The sequence below is a fragment of the Dipodomys merriami genome, unplaced genomic scaffold (assembly GCF_024711535.1).
Source record: "Dipodomys merriami isolate MVZ:Mamm:240054 unplaced genomic scaffold, mDipMer1.0.p SCAF_33, whole genome shotgun sequence".
Classification (NCBI taxonomy): domain Eukaryota; kingdom Metazoa; phylum Chordata; class Mammalia; order Rodentia; family Heteromyidae; genus Dipodomys; species Dipodomys merriami.
Window position 1 is genome coordinate 4,309,554 of NW_027204826.1, and position 21,792 is coordinate 4,331,345.

General features: G+C 52.5%; 1 protein-coding gene across 3 annotated transcripts; it reads left to right on the forward strand.

Annotated features, from left to right (window-relative positions):
* Positions 1–1,245: 1,245 nt before the first annotated feature.
* On the forward strand, positions 1,246–17,727 carry Adpgk (ADP dependent glucokinase). Of its 3 annotated transcripts, none has more exons than XM_070042938.1 (7): positions 1,246–1,523; positions 7,065–7,290; positions 9,232–9,294; positions 11,096–11,216; positions 13,103–13,299; positions 13,695–13,793; positions 16,525–17,727. In XM_070042938.1, exons 1-7 carry the CDS (start codon positions 1,297–1,299, stop codon positions 17,086–17,088), a joined length of 1,497 nt encoding a protein of 498 aa, XP_069899039.1. In that variant the 5' UTR covers positions 1,246–1,296; the 3' UTR covers positions 17,089–17,727. The 3 variants fall into 3 exon arrangements, with proteins under 3 accessions (XP_069899039.1, XP_069899040.1, XP_069899041.1); XM_070042939.1 differs by having other exon boundaries at positions 16,528–17,727; XM_070042940.1 differs by lacking the exon at positions 1,246–1,523 and adding an exon at positions 6,966–6,983.
* Positions 17,728–21,792: the final 4,065 nt, after the last annotated feature.

The following is a 21,792-nucleotide window of genomic DNA, read 5'->3' on the forward strand; positions in this document are numbered from 1 at the left end:
GAAGGTCAGCCCGATTTCCTAGGAGCAACAAATCCTGAGCCATTTCCTCTCCACCCTTCCTGGACCTGGAACCTTCTAGACCTCCAGGCTGTGTATTTATTCCATGCTCTTCCACCGTTCAGCTTCCTCTGGTTCTTCCACACTTGGCCCTTGGGAACTCTAGTGGGCCCTGACTTCCAACCCCAAGTAAAATGTGGGCACCCAGACCCTTGACCCCACCCAGATTCCTGCACCCCCCCCTCCCCCCGGCCCAGACCCCACCTTCCATTCTCTCCAGCTTTTCCCTCCTTTCCTCCTGTCTGCGAGGACTAGGCTGGGGGCCGGGCCGGGTGGACACGAGGCCCCGAGGCCAAATCCAAGCTGCGGAACCCGATGTCGCTGCCAAGCCCCGCGGCTGGGTGGAAAACAGCCCGGGTGGCCGCGTCAGGTGCCGGCGGGACGGGAAGAATGGAGCCGGGCCGGGGCGCACGAGGCGCGGGAGGCTGCAGAGGTCACCGCGCCAGGCGGGGCCGGCTCGGGTGCTGCTGGGCAGGGGCCCGGCCACCCCGGGCCCCGCTGTGCTATACACACAGCACGTGCATTATCTTCTCCAGACGTTGTAAAAGAACCGCACCCCCAAAGGGGCTGCTTTAAGGTCGTGTGGAACCCCGCTATTCCAGATGCTGCCGCTCTTTGCATCAGGCTCAGGGTCGGCCACCCGAGAGTCCCGCCGCCTCCGCTAGAGGCGCCCGGGATCCCCGCCGCGTCACTGCGCTCTGCGCCGCGTCCGCTAGGGGGCGCCCGGGGTCCCCGCCGCGTCACTGCGCTCTGCGCCGCGTCCGCTAGGGGGAGCCCGGGGTCCCCGCCGCGTCACTGCGCTCTGCGCCGCGTCCGCTAGGGGGCGCCCGGGGCACTGGTCTGCATGGGGACGGGCCCAGAAAAACCCCGGATTGGGGACACCCGGATGGTGAAAAGCGGCTTAACTATTAAGGCCGCTCACCCGCTTCCTTTGTAATCTGTTCCACTGGGGAAAGGGAACAAATCCCCGCCATCTCTACTTCGGCAAGATGCGCGAGGCTAGACCGCCCCAAGTCCCTTTGTTCCAGAACATTCGCCTCTGCGGGAACCGCGCCGCCACGCGCCCGCACTGAGAAGCTCCGCCCTCTCGCGCGGGCGTCGCCACGCCCTCCTCCTCTCGGGTGGGACCGTGGCGCGGCGCTATGACGCGAGCACGCCGCGACGCCTGCGCGCGCCGAGCCCGGAAGCGGCGCGGGCCGAGCGGGCGGGAGGCGGACGCGCTCTCCGTGCGCTCGGGCCATGGCGCTGTGGCGCGGCTCGGCGTGCGCTGGCGTCCTGGCGCTGGCGCTGGGCTGCGTGCTCCTGCTGGAGCCCGAGCTGCCGGGCTCGGCGCTGCGCACGCTCTGGACCTCGCTGCGGCTGGGGCCCGCGCCCCCGGGACCCCCGTCCGCGGAAAGCCGCCTGGCGGCCGCCTGGGACACACTCATCGTGCAGCCCGCCCGGCGCTGGCGCCGCGTGGCCGTGGGGTGAGTGCGCGGGGTCCCCGGCGGCCGGGCCTGGCCCGGCCTCGGGAGATCTTCCCCTGGCGGCCGAACTTCCCGCGGCTGAGCTCTGACGAGCCTCCCCCCCCGTCCCTTCCCTTCGCTCCGGGGGCCCCGTGTGGCTCTGCGCTGCCCAGGCGGGAGACCGCACTCTGGGGATCTGCAAACTCCACGCCTGTTCTGTCTTCATTCTCGGCTCTCTTTCACGCTCTTCCCCCCCCCCCCCCCCCCAGTCCTGGAGCTTGAACTGAGCTGCTTTTGCCGAAGGCTAGCGCCCTATCACTGGAGCCACAGCTCAGCTTCTGGCTGTTTGGGAAATGAGAGAGTCCTCCCCGGACTGGCTACGGCCCCGGGCCTCCCCAGGAGCTAGGATGACAGGCCTGACCACCGGCGCCCGGCTTTTCACGAGCCTCTGGAAACGCTTTGCTTCCCCCGCTTCCTCCCCCCCCTGGGTCCGACTCGAGTGACATGGCATTCATGACTCAAGGGTTTTCCAGATCGCCCCGGCTCCTTTCTCTGGACTCCCCACAGGAAGGTAACTTTTACAGGAACTTTAGTGCCTGTTTGTTTATGTCATCACCTCAAAGGCACCATAGTGAAGAGAGAGAAAAAAAAAGGCTTTTGTCAAGTTCCCATACTGCTGGGGAGGGCTTGGGCCTGGAGGGGTAAGCATAAATGAAAGATTAAGTGAAATCTCTGTAATGCTCTTTAGCGTGGAGTGGTCTTTTGAAGGCACTTAGAGTTAATGCTTTTTTTAAAAAATTAGCACATTTACTTATTGCTGTGTAGGAAATGTTTGTTTACCTACCTGTTTCAACTTCAGGCTCTTTCTCCCTTCTAAAAACAGCTTAAGTCTTCTCTGTCACACCTGTGCTGGGATCTGAGTGCCCAGGTGGAGTTAGCCTGTGGGAAGCAGATGTACATAGTTGTAATTAACCTGCTTGGATGGCTAGAACACCCTAGACTGATAGCTTAAATGACGGCAGGTTGATAGATGGGCCAGGACCAAGGTGCTGGTTTGGAGTGAGGCTCTAGCTGGCATCTGGCCAGCCTCTCGGTGTGTCCATTGTGGCCTTTACTCTGTGTGTGCCCCCTTGGTGCTCTTCCTTATGTGGACGCTAGTCTGTGGATTAGAAGCCCATTTTTGTGGCTTTATTTAACCTTAGTTTCTTCCTGAGTCCGAATTCAGCCACATTAGGGGCTGGATTTGGAATGGGATGGGAAGAGCAATGTGCGTAATAGCCAGCCAGGTGTTTTATTGAACAGAGTGGGAAGAGCAGGGTGGTCCTGATGTCTCAGGGCTCTGAGGTAACAGTGTTCCTTTTAATACTGCGCCATAAATCGCCCCCCCCCCAAAAAAAAAAAACTAACAACAGCAGCTGTTTTCTAATGTTTCATTCCTCTGAGGGTTGATGGTGCCCAGCTGGGAGGTTCTTGGGTGGAGTCTTGTGCAGTTGTAGTCTCCTGGGGGTTGTGACTGAATTTGTCATTGGAGTTGGTTGTAGCTCAACCCTCTCCTAGGACTTGCCACTCCCCTGGGGCTCAAAGCCTGGTTTAGGAGAGGAACTGTCCCAAGAGGACCAGGCAGAAGGCTTCGAGTCGCTTATGACTTGACCTCAGAAGTTTGTAGGGTGAGTTCTGCCACCCGGCTTGGAGGGCAGGGACGAGTGCTGGTCTGCGAGGTGGGACACATCACCGTCTTTTCGTGCAGAGTATGTTGTATACAGCGACTTGTGCTTCAGACCCCCGAGAAGCAAAGGCCAAATGTGAAAAAGAGCCTTGTGTGGTACTGAGGAGGGAAGGGTGTGGCCTGTGAGCCTGGCAGCGGCTGAGGCGCTGGTAACAGGAAGTGGTGCTAGGTCTTGGCTGGAAAGGTGAAGAGTGGATTTTGAGAAGGCTTTCCTCCGCTCATTGTCCATTCTGGCAACACAAATCCATTAGTAATGTTTCTCATTAGCCTAAAGATGGGGCTGCACAGCAGGCACATTACTTCTCTAGATCTCTGCATCTCTGTCCCACCCACAAAAACAATCTAGTATGGGTCCTGAGGACTTAACACCGGTGAGAAGCCATTGCAGGGCTTGAGTGAAGGGCAAGAGAAGCCTGAACTGTTGCTTGGCACTAGTGTTACAGGGCAAGAGCACACATGCCTGCTGAAGCTTGAACTCAGGGCCTCATGCTCACTGGGCTTGCTTGCTTGCTCACTTGCTCAAGGCTGGCACTCTACCTCTTGAGCCATGCCTTTAGCCCAGCTCTTTGCTGGTTAATTGGAGATGGAGTCTTACAGACTGCTCTGCCTGAGCTGCTCTGAGCTGTAATCCTTCTGATCTCAGCCTCCTGACCAGGATTACAGCTGTGTGCCTCGCATATCCAGTTACAGGACCAATTTACGAGATACTTGGATAATAGGTTGAACGTGGTAAGGAAAAGCAGCCGGGAGACGAGTTTTAGCATCAAGAATCTTCCACCAGCCTTGCGAAGGCAGACTGTCACCATTTCATCGTGGAGGATGAGCGCTGATTTTCCCAGGATCTCACAGTCCTTACGTGTGGAGGTGCAGTGCGCCTCCTTTCACATTTCCACCCTGGTGTCAGTGCATTGGGAGAGGTTTAGAAAAGGGGAGAGCTTGTGGGGAAGTCAGGCACGGTCTTGTGGGGTGTCGGGTCAGCTGCTGGGCGGGAGGATGAAGTCCTGGCCCAGCCTTCCCTCCCCTGGGAGGGAGCCCTCTCCCGACCTGGCTTGCTGTCAGCCGCACGGATCGTCCAGCTGGGTCAGCATTCTGGCCACTTCAAGGACAGGGTCCGTCCGCAGCTGTGCTGCTGTGCCTCCCAGTGGGATTTTGTCTCAAAGTCCGAGTTTGAATTCGACCCCTTGCAGCCTGTGGCCTTCAGCCAAGCACACTGCCGCTCAGTGCCGAGGTCAACACTTTGCCTTGGTGCCCAAGCTAAAACCCCTGCCTAGCCAGTGGGGCAGTGACCAGGCACCACGGCCCCAGCCCATTTTCATCTCTTTGCAGGGCTTGTGAGCTACTACTCCTGAATCAGGCACACAAAAGAGTACAGGCTAGGAGGAGTTTGGGCAACCTCTAACAGGAGCTAGGACCTGGGGAGGAAGGAATGGCCTCACCCTTCCCCATGTCCACTTCTAGTGCCTTTCTGCTTGTCCTTGTACTCTTTCTTTCCAACAGTGTACTTTTACACAGTTCTTCAGTTTGAAATGGTACCTTCATGTCAAGACAGAGTCGTCCCCTCCCCACCAACAGAGCCGCTCAGGTGACACGCTGCTTGTCTCTGGGGACTCCAGGAGACAATCCACACAGGATTATGTAGCATGACCTTAGCATAGGATCTGACATGCAGTGGTTGCTGTGATTTTAATTCATAAAATCGTTGCAAAAGTTACTTAACAAAACTGCTGTGCTAGTACTGGGACTTAAATTCAGAGCCTCGAATTCTTGCTTGCCGCCTTCTACCAAGGTTGGTGCTCTTACATTTGAGCCACAGCTCCACTTCAGGCTTTTTGCTGATTGGTTGGAGATAGTCTCATGGATTGGTTCCCACCCCCAAGCTGGCTCCAAACCTCAATTCTCATATCTGAGCCTCCTGAGTAGCTAGGATTCTGTTACTTTTTGGTGTCAGCTACCAGCATCCAGACCCTGCCTCAAAACAACACAGCACCCAGCCTGGCCTGTTCTGTGTTGTATTGTTTTTCTTGTGGGTAGTTTGAGATAGCCTAGGTTTCTTTATAAGTTAGTCTTTAAAAGTGTATCATTAGCCAGGCAACAGTGGCTCACACCTGTAATCCTAGCTATTCGGGAGGCTCATATCTGACTAGCGTGGTTCAAGACAGCTGGGCAGTAATGTCTGTGAGACTCTTTATCTTCAATTCACCTGAAAACCGACATGGTGTTGTGGCTCAAAGTGGGAGAGCACTAGCCTTGAGCAGAATAATTCAGGGACAGGGGCTGGGAAGGTGCCTGAGGCCCTGGGTTCGATTTCTCAGCGCCACATAACCAGAAAAAAAAAAGCTGGAAGTGGCGCTGTGGCTCAAGTGGTAGAATGCTAGCCTTGAGCTGAAGAGCTAAGGGACAGCGCCCAGGCCCAGAGTTCAGGCCCCACAAACGGACCCCCCCCAAAAAAAAAAACAAAAAACACCACAATTTCATTTCCAACGGGTGCCATTTTTGTTAAGCTGCTTTGACCATAATCTTTACTCCCTCTCTTGCCTGTTGCTTGTTTTCTGCTGATGGCCATTCTGACTGGTGTGAGATGGAATCTTAGTGTAGTTTTGATTTGTATTTCCCTGGTGACTAAAGGTGTTGAACACTTTTTAAATGGATTTCTTGTGATGTTCAGTTCATTTGCCCATTGTTTGATTGGGTGGCTTGCTCTTGGTGCTGTATTTTTTTGATTCCTCGTGTATTCTGAATATTCATCACCTGTCACGTGAGTGGCTGGCAGATTTTCTCCCATTTTGTGTGCTGCCTCTTCACGCTCCCTTTCAGTGAGGAAATTTTGTGATTTGATGCAATCCTATTGATCCATTTTCTGGGCAGCCAGAGTCCTGTTTGGAAAGTCATGGCCTCTGCCATGACCCGGAAGTGCTTTCCTTAGTGGTTCCAGGTCTAGCGTTAAGGTCTTGGATCTATTTGGAGTTGGTTTTGCACAGCCTGAGAGATCAGGGTCCAGTTTCAGTCCTCCACACGTGGCTGTCTAGCTTTCCCACCACCGCGTTAAGAAGGCCATGTTTTCCGCTCCTGTGTTGAGACTCAGCCAGCAGTAGCTGTGTGGGTTTATTTTTGGTTCTCTTGCCTTGGCCTGTTTGTTTCTATGACCATGCTTGCCTGTAGCAGAGAAACACACCTCACAGAAAGAAGCCAGCTCCCATATGTATAACTGTGCAGCGTGCCTGCTTGCTGCCCGCCATACCCATGGGCCAGCCCGGGAGCCCTGCCAGGCGATGGTGAGCTGTTAAGAGGCTGTGTGTTTGGGGGGGGGGTGGTCTAAGCCGCCCCCGCTGGCAGATGCTGGCTCCAGCTGGGAGTATTTGGTGTTTACATATTTAATGCCTTTTATCTCCAGAGGGAAGGTGTCTCATTAGCTTTTGACCAAAACTTATCTTTTTTTTTTTTTTTTAAACTCTGCACCAAGCACCATTCAATAAGCACTCATGGATGTAGTTCATCTTCTTCACAAGGGCTCTGTGAGGCTTACCAATGAAATGCAGACTCAGAGAAATGACTGAAACCTGACTCTGGCTCTGCCACCACTTCTTCAAGAACGCTGCACTTTGCTTCCGGTGGCGGCGGTGTTCTGTCTTGCTAAGCACCTGTCTTCTCTCTTTATAACGAGTGCAATGTTTGTTTCTTGAGACAGGATCACACCGTGTAGCCAGGCTGGCCTCTGAAGTCCTGGTGCCTCCTGCTGGGATTACCAGCTTCAGCAGGTCTGCCAAAGTCTAGAAAGGCCCTGTGCTCTGGCTCACTGAGTGTGTCCGGGCGCAGCGCCTCACACGAGTCTCCTTCAGGGTCAATGCGTGTGTGGATGTGGTGCTCTCGGGAGTGAAGCTCCTGCAGGCGCTCGGCCTACGTCCTGGGAAAGGGAGAGATCATGCCGTGCTGCACTCCAGGAAGGATCTGGAAGAGGCCTTTGCCCACTTCATGGCACAGGGCGCGGCAGCCGAGCGCTTCTTCAGTGACCAGGAAGCCTTCCACACCATCGCCCAGGCTGCGTCCGAGTCCCCGGGAGCCCAGGTGGGTCACAGTGCTGTGGTGTGTCCTGGGGTAGGACTCTTGGGCCCCAGGCAGACAAGACACACGGAATCTGTATTGTGATCCCGCTCCCATTCCTCTCCCCTCCCTTCCGGGTCTCCTGTTCGTGTTACCCAAACCCCATGGAGGAAGCATGTGCTCCTGACCAGCTTAAAAAAAAAAAAAAAATTGTAGTCATCTCAGTGTGGCTGCTGTAATCTTGAGTCCACCCTGAGTGGAAGCTGGCCATAGCCACAGAGAACTAGCCGTAGCCTCCTGTGCGGGGAGTGGTGGGCCTGCCCATAGTAGCATCCAGTACTAGAATGCTGGCATTCCCATGGGTGGTCCTGTATGGCAGGGAGATTGCCCTGCACCCCTCTGCGGCCCCACCCACCTGTGACGGCCAAACCCTTCCCAGACCTCCAGTGTTAAGGGGGAGTCATATCCCCCTCCTGTTCCTCTCCTACCCCTACCTCTTCCTCTCCCTGTTAAGAATGCAGCCTGGAACTGGGAAGGTGGCTCAGTGGTAGAGTGCTTGCCTTGCATGCATGAAGCCCTGGGATTCCTCAGCACCACATATGCAGAAAAAAGAAAAAGCAGGAAGTGGTGCTGTGGCTCAAGTGGTAGAGCATTAGCCTTGAGCTGAAGAGCTCAGGGACAGCGCCCAGGCCCAGAGTTCAGGCCCCACGACTGACCAAAAAAAAAAAAAAAGAACACAGCCTGGATGGTATGGTTCTTCCAACCTCCAGTCCACTTTCCAGAAAACCCCCGTTGGCCTACACCCCGCTTTTTACTTCATTATTAAAAACTCAAGTGTGTTACCATCTAACACCTCACTTCAGTGCCTTTTTCAAACGTCCTTAAACTGTACTAAAGGTTGCTTGATAAACCGGCTAATCACCATTCTATGAAAAATCTGATCACCATTTTTAGTAAATTGCCCTAGCTATCATAGTTATGTGACCTGTTAGTTAATAGGCCCAGTTTGAACCTAACCATTAGAAACAGCTGCACATCTACCTGTAGACATCCGTTCCTGTCCCACCTGAATCCAGAGGTTTGGCCCTAAACTATGGGACAGGACAGGAGCGAGGCCTAGCACCTCCCTTACTTCCTCAGTCCCTGCCTCTGCAGGGCCAGGTACTGGGGACGTAGCTACCTGGGGCCACCTGCCTGTTAGGCTTAACTGTCTGCCTGAAACAGCCTTTCTGCACAGCTCTTGTGTGCAGCAGGCCAGGGGCTAGAGTAGAACTGCTCACCTTCCCCACAGCTGAAAAGAGGGTCGGGGTGGAAATCCGCATGGGGTGCCACGACCTTTAGAGCTGACTCCAAGGAAAATCTTTGCCCTTGGCAGCACATTTCATCATAAAGTTGTGGACCAGGCTGATGTCAGACCGGCTTTGTGAATGGAGACACATGAGGCTTTGTCCAGGTCAAGGGTGGAGAGGGGACAGGAAGGTGGGGCTGGCAAGCCTCATTTGAGAATTAGGTATACAGGTCTCCAGGGATGAGACTGTGGGCCTGGAGGCACGGTCACTAGCCGGAGGCCAGTCTGGGCACATTACATCTTAGGGCCAAGGATGGAGCCCAGTGGTAGAGCACTTGTGCAGCATGCACAATCCCCTGGGTTCAAGCCCCAGCACTGGAAGAAAAAATTCATTTTGAAGAGAGGTGATAAACTCATAGACTCACTTCAAGGAGTGCAGTGCAGAATGGAAGACCTGGCCATACCTCCCATGTTTTCTGGGCTGTTCTGGCTGCCCAGTTTGATCTATAGTTAAGAAAATCCTGTTCGCACGGTTAGCGTGATTACTCTGTGTTTCCGTGTGGTGGCCCTAACCTCACCCATGACCTTTGTTGTAAGGTGACCTCACTGTAAACTTTGGCATTTTGCTTGGGTTCCGTGGTCGCGTGGGGCGACTCAGGTCGTGAACTGTCTTGCAGCACTACGTGGGAGGAAATGCAGCTTTGATTGGACAGAAGTTTGCGGCCAACACAGATCTGCAGGTAGGACAACCTCGCTTTTCACCAGACGTCTCTGATCTTAGGAGTGAGAGGGTTGTGTGTCCTTGACTAAGTTTCTGGCTCCCCTGTGATGTGCTGAACCCTGGGCCTCTAGTAAGGAAGCTGTGTGTGGGTGTTCATACGAGGTGGGCAGTGCTGGCCCGGTGGTGTTTAGTACTTCACACACCCACTAAGAAGATGGACAGAGTTGATGGCAGGTTGTCATTGCTGCCTTTGCAGAAAGCTTGGGGGCCTGGAGATCAATGCAGAGCCTTTGCCCAGCATGTGCAGGGCCTCGGCTGATTTCCAGCACTATAGGGGTGCGTGCGTGCATGCATGCGTGTGTGTGTGCGCGCAATTTAGTAGGTCGATGGTGGGTGGTGAGTGATGGTGTGGACCTGGTAATTACTTTGGGTTTTTTGTGTTAGAACAACCTCAATCCTTGGGTAAACTCTACTTTATCATTGGATTCAATGTACTAAAACCTTGTTTAAAATTTTCACAGCAGTTTCCATGAGGGCTATTGATGTGCCTTTCTGGTTTTGCTGCCAGGGTAATACTGGCCTCCCAGAATGAACTGGGAACTCATAGAATGAACTGAGCACTCTCCAACTTCTTCAGGGGATGCAGTGTGCATCTTTAACTTATCACCATTGGCTTTCAGGTGATCGCTGAGCTCCTTATGTGCTGTGAGAACTTCAGAGCCAGCTGTGGTGGCTCACGCCTGTAATCCTAGCTACTCAGGAGGCTGAGATTGGGAGGATTGAGATTGAGGTTCCAGGCCAACTGAGGCCTGGAAAGTTCTTGACTTACCTCAAAAAAAAAAAAAAGCTAGACATGATGGTAGCACAGGCCTGCCATCCAGTCTGAACTGGAAGTGTAAGTAGGGTCAAGGTCCAGGCTGGCCAGGCAAATAAGTGAGACCCTGTTGGAAAATAATGGAAGTATATCTTTTACTTACCAGAATTAACCTTTCTGATGCCCTTCCTTCATTTGGATTCCTATGTCCAGCCGGTGCCTTTCTTTATTGCTTGGTGGTACCAGGCTTTGCACCCAGGGCCTCCTACTCCCCTCCAAACCAGGTCCTCATCTGTGCTGTTGTCTGAGCCATGTCTCAAGGGCTTCCTTCAAGGCTGCTGGTGATGCACTGACTTTGCTTTCATGTATGTGGGAACTCTCCTCAGGATTCTGGGTCTTCCAATGTCTTCCTGGGCTCATTTATGTTTTGTAGGCAGTTGGCCTTGGCTTCACGTCCAGGTGTTCAGAGACTGGCGTTTCATAGTTTGTTTGGACGTTTTGTGAGACTTTACTATGGAAGTAAAATTCTAGCCAAAGATTAGAGAGAGGAAGTAAGTGGCAAGTGATGGCCTGCCACTGCTCTCCGTGGGCCCATGCACGCACACACCCATGTCTTGTGAGGTCTCCAATACTCTGACTGGGACTACACCATTAGCATCTTCTTTAACCTCCTCAAAGTCCGTCTGCAGATGCCAGCACATCCAGACCTCGGCATGTGAACTGCGAACAGACATTGGCTCCAGGGCAGCCAGCATGGCTGTCGCACTTCCCTGGGTGTGGCTGTGACTTTGATCATGGCGCTTCTCCTTTCTGATACATTATGGCCCAACTCCTCTGTGCCATGTTCCTCCAAACCAGAACTAAACTGATACTAGATCGGATTTCTGTATTTTCTTGGCGTGAACTTTCCTTGCCAGTGACTGTTGAGACCCTGTCGGGGGTGGGGGTGGGGGGCGCCAGGGAAAGGCCCGGTCTGCCGCATTGACTCCGTGTCCCTCATGTCTAGGTTCTTCTCTGCGGCCCAGTTGGCCCAAAGCTGCACGAACTCCTTGATGACAACATATTTGTCCCACCCGAGTCGCTGCAGGAAGTGGATGAGTTCCACCTCATCTTGGAGTACCAAGCGGGTAAGGGAAGTGGTTAGGTGTTGGCGGCGGGAGCCTCTGCCTGGCGCCCTGGTCTGTGAAGTGGTTAGGAGACGGCGTGGAAGAATTCTTGGTGTTCTTAGAATTGCTCTGGCCCGTGGGGAGGGGCGGGCTCAGGGAAGCTGGCATCTTGAGTAGAAGTAAGAGTGTTAAACACTTCATGAGGTTCTTCTTTGTGACTAGGAACAGAGAAGGGCAGATCACCCAGGCTGGGCCTGCCTGGTGCTCCCGGGCTTTTCTGAACAACTCCCCTGGGCTTCTTGGGTTGGTCCAGGCCTCTGGGGGCCATCTTGGAAGCATCACTCACGTGATTTCCCATTTCATAGTGTTTTGGGGTTTACAAGTCCAGATTAACACTCTCTAATCCCCCTAAATACAAGAGGCCCAATTTCTATGAGAATCTTGAATACCTGGACGCGCTTGTTTCCAAGTGTTTCTGGCTGCTTCTTTTCTTCTGTTTGGAACTGAGATTGAACATTAGAGGGCCAAGCACCCAGCTGTCCAGTGGACACACACAGCAGGTCTAACTGTAGTGAGCTATATCCAGATCAGAGGAGAGCTACAGCCCCAGGAGTAATTAGCCTCGGGTGAGTTAGACCTCATCCCAAGCCCTGGTAGGGAACTGCTGGTTATTCTAGTTCTCCTGGGTGTCCCCAGAATCTGCTAGGCATTTAGGTGAATCCTGCAGCAGCAGGCATTCACAGCTAAAGGCACCCACGTGTGTGACCCTTCCCCCTGCACACCAGGTGGGGATGGAGCCCTGCAAGCTGTGTACACAGCAGGGCAGCCTCTTGACTGGCATGGTGTGGCTAGCTCAGACGTGCTCCTGGTTCCCGATCTGACTCCATTCATCCTGGGTGTTGTGTATGGACAGCAGTGGCTCCTCTGGGGTCTCCAGTCCTTGCCAAAGGCCCTTGCCCATCTTCACACTTGAACTGAGAGCCAGTCACAAGCCACTTTTGCTGGCTGAAGGCAGAGTGGAGGCAGAGAGGAGGCCTTGCTTACAGGAATGAGAAGAGCTTTGTGAGAAGGGGCAGTAGCAGCTCCTGCAGGCCCAGCCCGGCTGCTGGCTGGCCGCTCCATCCGTCCTGTGTCTACACCACGCACTCTATACCCTTCCCCGCTTGCCCTGCAGCCTGTGTTTGTCTCTGTCACTCCTGATGAAGTTGGCCTCTGGAATGCTGCGTGGCTATGTCTCCTGGGTGTGTGGCTTGCTCTGTGGGAATTTCCGTGGGGCATGTTCCTGCTCCTGAGGCTTGGAGCTGATTCCGTGTTGGTTGTGGTCACTGCAGTCTGCCGGGTGCGGTGCAGCGTGGTGCAGTGACAGAAACGGCCCCAACTCCACCCTCAGACCTCCAGTGGATGGGCAGTTAGTGCCAAACCATGTTGCCACACCCTGGGATGGTGCAGGAGGCTGTGGAGTCTACCTGGGCGGGCCCGGAGTCCAGGGAGGAGTCGTCAGTTTCCCAGATCTCACACAGAGGTGGCTGGAGCAAGACATTTCTCAACCTTGGAGTCAGGTACCCCAGGGTCAGCAGAAGTGCGGGCAGATTGACCCTTGAGAATTCTGTGCTTCAATTCCAAGCACAGTGGAAAATCCAGCCTGGCTGGCCCACGGCCAGCATCTCAGCTGAGAGCTCAGTGGGTGGCAGAATGAACTTTCCTGAACCCAGTGGAAGCCAGTGACCTTGCAAAGGGCCTATGAGGCCCTTACCTTGATTGCTCCCTGCTTGGATTTGGGTTCAGGCTCTGGGTTGAGAACAGTGGCTTAGTCAGACACAGGCCCAGCCACGACTCCAGGGGGAGCCCCCAGCCCGAGACTGAATGCCTCTTCCTTTCTGCCCGCTGTGTCAACTGGGCTTTTCCAGGGGAGGAATGGGGCCCGTTTAAAGCTCCCCATGCCAGCCGCTTCATCTTCTCGCACGACCTCTCCAACGGGGCCATGAATGCGCTGGAGGTGTTTGTGTCCAGCCTGGAGGAGTTCCGGCCCGACCTGGTGGTCCTCTCGGGTCTGCACATGCTGGCGGGACGTGGCGAGGAGCTGCAGAGGAAGAGACTCCTGGAGGTAAAAGCTCGCTTCTCCTCAGGCTCCCTCCTCTCAGCTTCCAGCTCAGGCTGTCTCACCTTGCCTTGGGTCCTGGCCTCTGGGACACAGCCTGGCAGCGGCTGGGCAGGGCAGGGACTCCACTGAGCCTCTGTGTGCTACGCCAGGTGTGGGCTGGAGCTTGTGTCCTGTGTCACTGTGCCCTCGGCTCTGTGTGGCTCCCCAGGCAGTCTGTGTCCTCCGATTCCATGCCCTGGCTTGCTGTAGATCATGGTTTTCTGTTGGGAAAGGTAGCCTTGTCTGTAAATGCGGTGAGGCGCGCCACACTACCGTAGCTAGTGTCCAAGCTGCTCCAAACCTAATCCTGGCTTTCCTCTTGGCCACCTTCACGCTGTGCTGTCTTCCTCTCTTCACAGGTTGTGAACTCTCTCTCTGACATCCCTGCTGGTGTTCCTGTTCACCTTGAGTTGGCCAGCATGACGGACAGGGAGCTCATGCGCAGCGTCGTGCACCAGGTAACCATGGACAGACCACACCGGGCTCCTCTGGCTTGCTGAGTCGTGGTTGAGTGCCACTCAGACCTGGGGCCAAGGGGAGCCAGGAGATGGGTTTGTAGTGGAACCAGGTCTCTGGCCAAGTAGAGGCCTGTCTGCATCTGGGAAGCAGAAAAGAACAGATTCTGCCGAACTCAGAAAACGGAGAGTACAGTTGAATCTAGAGGCAGAAATCTGCTCAGAAGGTGTGCAGCCTGTGTCCCTGCTCTGTGCTGCTCCAACTGGTGCCCTGTGCTTGAGCCACGTCTCCAGCTCCACATGAGCCCTTCTTGACCCACAGCTGCAGGAGCCTCACTCTCCTGTCACCCCAGCCATGATGGGAAGCCTGAAACAGGTGGACAGGAGACCAGGCACGCCCCCAAGTGAAGAGCAGGGCCCTACTGTAGAAACCGTCAGCACAGACCAGAGCTGCATGTGTGACTGAAGTGGGTAGAGTACAAGAGTTCAACTGCAAGTGCTGCTAAAACAAAAGCACAAAGAGGGGGACCCTGGGCGAACCTTTGGGTGCGATTGTCCCCACACATGCACACACACTAGGAGCCCTCAAGGGGTTCATCTCCTCTGGACCCAGTGAGCAGGGCACAGCAAGAGCCTGGGACCCTGGCTAACCACTCACTAGCTCTGAACTTCAGACTGGAGAAGCTGGGAGATCCTTGCTGGTGACAGTGCTTGGACTTGACTGATGCGGAGTCTGTCCTTTCTGTCCCTTTTTATCCAGAAGTGCTTCCCCAGGGCGCTGTCGCATTCTGGAGGCAGGGTCCTGGGTGGGGCGTGGCTTGTCTTTGGCCAGGAACGTGCAGGGACATGCATTGGGCTACTTAGCTCTTCTTCTCTCTGTCTCCAAGAAAGCATAAGTTTGAGGTCGTCCACCATGGCTGACACACTAGTTTCCTTTCCACCAGTGGATTTATGAGTACTTCCTCATCCTTGCTCCCAGAGTATGATTTAATATTGACATTTGTATGATTCTGGTGCTTTAATACCATCCCACCCTCCCTTTTATGTCAAAACTGAGTAGGCTACAGAGTTCACATACACTCTGAACTCTAACTCCCGACAGGCACAAGGCTAGCCGCCCACCCCACTCTCCCCAGGAGCTGCTGTGAGGGCCTGCATGGATGCTTCGCTGGCCCGCAGAGCCGGCCATCTGCAATTGGCTTCATGCTCGGTGTTTCGTGTGTAGTTCTCTTTTTGAGGTTAAATAATTTCTTGCTTTAAAAAAGTGGGGGAGGGGGTGCTAGGATGGTGGCTCAGTGGTAGAGTGCTTTCCTCTCGTGCCTTGGTTCAAGGCCTTAGGTTCAAGGCCTTGGGTTCACTGCCTTAGCAACACATAAGCAGAAAAAGCCAGAAGTGGCGCTATGGCTCAAGTGGTAGAGCGCTAGCCTTGAGCTGAAGAGCTGAGGGACAGCGCCCAGGCCCAGAGTTCAGGCCCCACAACTGACAAAAAAAATGGGAGGGAATGAGGGAATATTTTTATGTCATTTTCCTTGAGAGGTTATTTAGTTTTTGCGACCTTGGCCTGTAAACTGAAGGCAGTCCACTTCCCTGCAATAACAGCGTAGGGCAGGCCCCGGCCTTGCACGATCCTCCACTGGCTCTGAACGGGAGGTGCTTAGTAAGAAAGACAGTGAGGTAGAAGGTGATAGCTCCCATAAGGGAACATGGGCTCAGCCAGACCTGGTGGGTCACGCTTATAATCCCAGGCAAAGGCAGGAGGATCAGAGTTTCAGGCCAGTCTGGGCAAAGTTAGCAAGACCTGAACTCAAAAGTAAAAGGACAGGGCATGAGCCAGGTGCTGGTGGCTTACACCTGTAATACTTGCTACTCAGGAGGCTGAGCTCTAAGGATCATGGTTCAAAGCCAGCCCGGACAGGAACGTCCGTGAGACTTACCTCCAACTAACCAACAGAAAGCCTCAGTGGAACTGTGGCCTAGAATGGTAGAGGGCTTAGGGGCTGGGAAGGTGGCTCAGTGGTACAGCGCTTGTCTTGCATGCCTGAGGCCCTGGGTTTGATTCCTCAGCACCACATAAGCAAAAAGAAAAAAACCAGAAGTGGCACTGTGGCTCAAGTGGTAGAGCGCTAGCCTTGAGCTGAAGAGCTGAAGGACAGCACTCAGGCCCAGAGTTCAGGCCCCACGACTGGAGCCACAAAAAAAAAAAAAAAAAAAAAAAAAGAATGGTAGAGGGCTTAGAGTGCTAGCCTTGAGCAAAAGAGCTCAGGGACAACACCCAGGCCCCAAGTTCAAGCCCCACAACCAAAAAAAAAAAAAAAAGGACAGGGTGTGGCTCTAGTGTTAGAACACTTACCTGACCTGTGCAAAGGCCCTGTGCTCCATCTCCAGCACCACAGAATGAAGGAAGAAGTGGACTCAATGGCTCCTGTCCGCTTTCTCACCCAGTGCCACCCCTCAGCACCGGCATCTCCAGGCTGCTGCTTGGTGTCAGACACCCACAACCACCGTGACTGCACGGTGCACAGGTTCTGTTCAGGTGACCAGCATCATGGCTGCCAGCATCAGAGGCCAGCCCCGGGGCTGAGAGTGTCCAGGCAGTTGTGTCCTTGATCGTGGCAGTGGGTAGGTTAGTCACAGCTGACGCTGACCGTAGGAACAGACTCAAGGACAAAAGGAGGAGCCGGCACCGGCGCTGGGAGGTGGCTGCCAGAGAGAGACGTGTCCCTCTTTCTGCCAGCAGGTCTTTCCTGCTGTGACATCCCTGGGGCTGAATGAGCAGGAGCTGCTGTTCCTGAGCCAGGCAGCGTCGGGTCCTCACGCTGGCATCTCTTCCTGGGACGGCGTCCCCGACGTGGGCATGGTCAGCGACATCCTCTTCTGGATCTTGAAAGAACACGGGCGGAGTGAGAGCAGAGCCTCGGACCTCACGCGCGTCCATTTTCACACGCTGGCCTACCACATCCTGGCCACTGTGGATGGACACTGGGCCAACCAGCTTGCCGCCGTGGCGGCAGGAGCTCGCGTGGCAGGGACACAGGCTTGCGCCACCGAAGCCATAGACACCAGCCGGGTGACTCTGAGGGCCCCCCAGGAGTTCATGACGTCGCACTCGGAGGTAGGCACCAGAGTGGTATTGGACCCCAGCAAACCAGTGGAGCAGTGGCACCGGGGCGGGGTGACCTTCCACTTCACACCTGTGCTGGTGTGCAAAGACCCCGTGCGAACCGTGGGCCTGGGGGATGCCATCTCAGCAGAAGGACTCTTCTACTCCGAAGCACATTTGGCCACGGGGTTTGAGTGAGGACCACAGGTCAGGGAGAATTCAGGAAGCGGCCTGTGGGTATCAGAAGGTTCCAGGGCCAGCTGGAAGACAGCCAAAGAAACCACAGCAGATTGTGCTCCGCTGTAAACCGATACATTCCAGCCTGCAGGGATCGCGTAAACGCACTTGTTCATCCAGCGCTGGCTGTCTGCTAAGGAGACTGCATTTCTGTTTTCTGTGTTACGTGTTACATGGGGAAAACCTCAGCTCCCAAACTGTCCCTTTCTATAGCGCCATCAAGAATCGAAAGCCCGAGTTCTTCACCCCAGGAGTGCCCGATGGGAGAGTGCAGGCCCTCCACAGCTGCGGGCCACGCTCTGGGTGCAGCAGAGGCCAAGGATGGCTGAGCCGCTGGGCCCGAGGCCCGGGCAGCCTACCACTTCTGCCTCCATTCTCCAGGCCCACCTCACCCAGCTCTGATGTGCGGCCTCTGAGCCCTGCAGACTTGCTGACAACTGGAATGTGCTGCTGCGGGCAGCAGAGCACGGGTTTATGCTCTGACACACCCCTCAGGCGCTCGACCTCACAAAGCCCCAGGATCATGAATAAGTGTGTCATGTATTTATTTTTTTTTAATAAAACAAGACTTCTGTGTGCTTCTAAAAATACTAAAAACAATCCCATGTCTTTCTGATTCTCTGGGCTGACCTTGTGACTTCCATGTCTCTGCTCTGAGGGGTTTTGTCTGAACTGGACATCTGTAGTTCAAGTGGCCATGGTGAAGTTGAGTTGGAGCACTGCACGGATGAGCGCGAGCTGGTGGGGTGACCGTGGGAAGCCAGCTTCTCACACCAGGCCCCCAGCAGTTTCTGGAATCACAAAGCAGCCTCAAGTGTTCTGCTCTTGACCTTCCTTCCCCCACAGTTTAGGTAAGGAATGTTGCTTACTCTTTCTCTAAAGAGAAAACCAGCTCAGAACCATGCCAGTGGCAACTGGAAATAGCACCATATCCACTCCCCCCCCTGCGTTCTGTGAACAGGAATCAGCTTTCTACTAGAAGAGCGTAGAGGAACTTTCTTGCTGTTTTCTTTTTGTTCCTTTATGTCTTTGGAATGTAAGGGGAGTCACAGAAATGGAGGGACAAGGCGGGAACAAACTTAGCAATGGTACTTAGACACTGTTGAACGTGAAAAGCTTATGTGAGATTCCTGTTTTCCCAAGAATAGGAATCAGGTCCTTTCTAAATCTTTCAAACCTTGAGAGATGGGTCTGTGGTGGTGCGCTCTGCGTACCATCTTCCGCTCCAGGTGTTGGTGAGCAGTGACAGTAGTTTGGGAAGTTTCATCGGTTTCACTTCTGTTTTGCCTTCAGTCATGCTGGGGCTTGACCCCGGGGCCTCAAGGCACATAGCAATCACTGTACTTGACTCTGAGCCTTAATCATTAATCTTGTTGAGATGAGAAGTATCCAGGGGTGACACAGGATAAGGTAAGTATTGCTGAGTACTGTTTTATAAAGTGAGTGGACTCTGCAGAATATCTGGCAATGCCCCAGAAGGGATGAAGATGGAAGTCCTGCCAACCCTTTGCTTTCAACCATTGAGAAAGGCTTCCATATGTCGAGAGAAGTTGCTAGAAGTCTTAGAAACTTGCTGCTCTCGCCCCAAAGTGACTTTTAACAGCCTGGGAAATGCTGCAACATGAAACACCAAAGGTAAGAAGCATGCATCCCAGACTCAGGACTCCTCCAGTGTGCATGTTCGTGCCTCAGATCTCGAGGGTGAGTGGGAATGGGGTGAGGATGGCAAGTGTGTGGTAGTGGGCAACTTAACCCTTGCGTGCCCCCTTTCACTGCACCTGCTCCCACAGGACTGTTGACTAAAGTCAACTGCCACCCAGGGTGATTAGCAAAGTATGCAGCACTTAATTTAAGAATTAAAGAGTCTAATAATTATATTAGCACTAAGCTAAACAGAACTTCTGGGTCTCAGGAAGACTATTTTAAGTCATTTGAAAGCTATTAAAATAACTTCTTACTTTTTTGTCTTTAGGCAAAAAAAAAAAAAAAAAGGTCTGAAACTACAGATTTTAAATGTACTATTTGGCAAGTTTGGCAAACATGTCTCCATACCTCTCTAACCCAAATGCCAAATAGAAACTATCTCTACTACCCTCGGCAAAGCCATCCCAGCCCTCTACCCTGACCCCTGGAGCAGCACCATTTTTTTCACCGTAAGTTAGCTTTTGCCTGTTGTGGACTGCAAATGGGGACGTTCAGTATTTGATCCTCGTCCATGTTTCTTCACAGCTGTTTTTTTTTTTAATTTTATTTTATTGTTACTATAAAGGTGATATACAGGGGCATTACAATTACATGAGTCAGATGAGTAAATTTCCTTTTGCAGTGTTTTCTGTTCCCTCTCAGTCCCTTCCTCCCATTTCTACCCACAAATTCTATCAATGTCTAGTGAACTCCACTGCTGTTCTTTTCACCCTTTTTCTCAAGTTCTGTACCCTCTCCAATCCTTCTGAAGATGTACACTTGAAGACACCATATATAAGGTAAATAAAACAATCATTAGAAACTGAAAACTAACCTTGTTCCAGTATCCTGGAGTTTTAGATATGTATTTTGTATAGAAATATGAAGAGGTATGTAGGCATTGTGCCTTTGTGCTTCTCTCCTAAGAGTATCCTCTTCTGGTCTCACCAGATGTAGCTGGAATCCTGCATACTTTGTCACATCCCAGTGTCGTCTAGATCTAATGTCCACATATCAGAGAGAACAAGGGCCGTTTCTCTCTGAGCTTGGCTTATCTCACTTAACATGGTTTGTTCTTGGGCTGGGAAGGTGGCTCAGTGTACAGTGCTTGCCTTGCATACATGAGGCCCTGAGTTCGATCCTTCAGCACCACATAAGCAGAAAAAGCCGGAAGTGTTGCTGTGGCTGAAATGGTAGAGCTTTGAGCTGAAGAGCTGAGGGACAGCGCCCAGGCCCAGAGTTCAGGCCCCACGACCAACAAAAAAGAAAAAGAAAAACATGGTTTGTTCTAATTCCATCCATTTTCCTGCAAATAACATTATTCTAATGACTCCAAAATTCCATTATGCATAGGTACCACATTTTTTTGGATCCACTCATCTATTGTAGCATCTGGGTTATTTCCATTTCTTGGCTATTGTGAATAGTGTGGCAGTGAACATGGATGTGCAGGTGTCTTTATCATATCCTGGTTCATGATGTTCAGGGTAGATCCCCAGGAGTGGTATAGTTGGGTTGTAGGGAAGGTCTGTTTCAATTTTTGAGGAACTTCCAGACAGCTGTTCACTGTGGTTGTACTAGTTTACATTCCCACAAACAGTGCAATAGCGTTCCTTTTTCCTACATCCCTGCCAACTTTTTTTTTTTTAATTTTTATTGTGAAAATACCATACAGAGGGGTTACAATTACATGGGCAGTCTGCCAACATTTGTTGTTCAAATTCATGTTGTTGACCAATCTAATGGGTGAGATGGAATCTCGAGTTGTTTTGTGCCAGGGATGATGAGCATTTCTTCATGTGTGTCTTTGCCATTCTAACTTCCGTTAAGTCTCTCCTTAGCTCCCTTGCCCATTTGGTGATTGGTTTATTAGCTTTGGGAGGGGTTAAGTTTTTTGAGCTCCTTGTACATATTGGATGCTAGGTCTTTGTCTGATACATTTTTGGTAAAAATGTTCTTCCAATCTGTTGGCTGTCTTTCTAGTTTAGTAACTATATCCTTAGCTGTGCAGAAACTTTGTTGTTGTTGCTTGAACTCAGGACCTGGGAGTTGCCTCTGAGCTCTTTTGCACAAGTTTAGCACTCTACCATTTTGAGCCACAATGCCACTTCCAGTTTTCTGGTGGTCATTTGGAGGTAAGTCTTCCTGCCCTAGCTGGCTTGGAACCACAATCCTCAGATACCAGCCTCCTGCCTAGCTAGAATTACAGGCATGAAACTTTATTTGGATGTATTCCCACTTGTCAAGTCTCTCTGCTTTCTGTTGTGCCCCTGGGACTCTTCAAGAAGATTCTACCTGTAAGTCCTAGTGTTTCTTCCTACCCTATCTAGTGACCCGGCAGGGATTCAATCTTAGGTTTTCTGCATGTGGCTGCCCAGTTTTCCCAACACCAACTATTGAAGAGGCTATTTTTTTTCTCCACCATTACAGCCATTTTTGTTGCTTAATACTATCCCATCAACACAGGTTAGCGTGGGGCTTCTGCAAAGGAAGCTGATGTCCATTGTCATTTCTCTAAGCCATACAACTGTGGGTGGAAGATTTTTCCAAAGGTTGATCATTTTATACTACTCTACTACCAGTGCTATGGCGATTCTGATAGTGCCTTATTTGTGCCAACACGTGGGTGTGTTTTTAGTAATTTTGACACGCATGTATTCTATCGTGATAGAGAATTTACTCATGTACTTAATGGCTATTCATGTATCTTTGTGAAGTATGCAACTCTGGCACATTTCTTTTTGTTGGTATTAGTTGAGTCTTAATTATTGAGCTTTAAAATTTCTTGACCAGACATGGTACTTTCTTCAAGTCTGTCACTTGATTACCATTGTCTCAGTGTCATGATGGTCCCCTTTGCCCTGCCTGTCATACATTCAGCCTCATTTCCTTTCATGCACCCTGCAGCTTGCTTTTGTGTACAGTATTAGTTAGGGTCAGGTTTTGTTCAGAGCCTCCTGCTTGCTGGGCAGGTGCTTTGCC

Excerpts from the sequence above, each read along its gene's own strand:
- Adpgk (XM_070042938.1), top strand. The coding sequence starts at position 1,297 with ATGGCGCTGTGGCGCGGCTCGGCGTGCGCTGGCGTCCTGGCGCTGGCG. Across the intron at positions 9,295-11,095 it reads CGGCCAACACAGATCTGCAG|GTTCTTCTCTGCGGCCCAGT; the intron begins GTAGGACAACCT and ends CCTCATGTCTAG. Across the intron at positions 13,300-13,694 it reads AGAGGAAGAGACTCCTGGAG|GTTGTGAACTCTCTCTCTGA; the intron begins GTAAAAGCTCGC and ends CTCTCTTCACAG.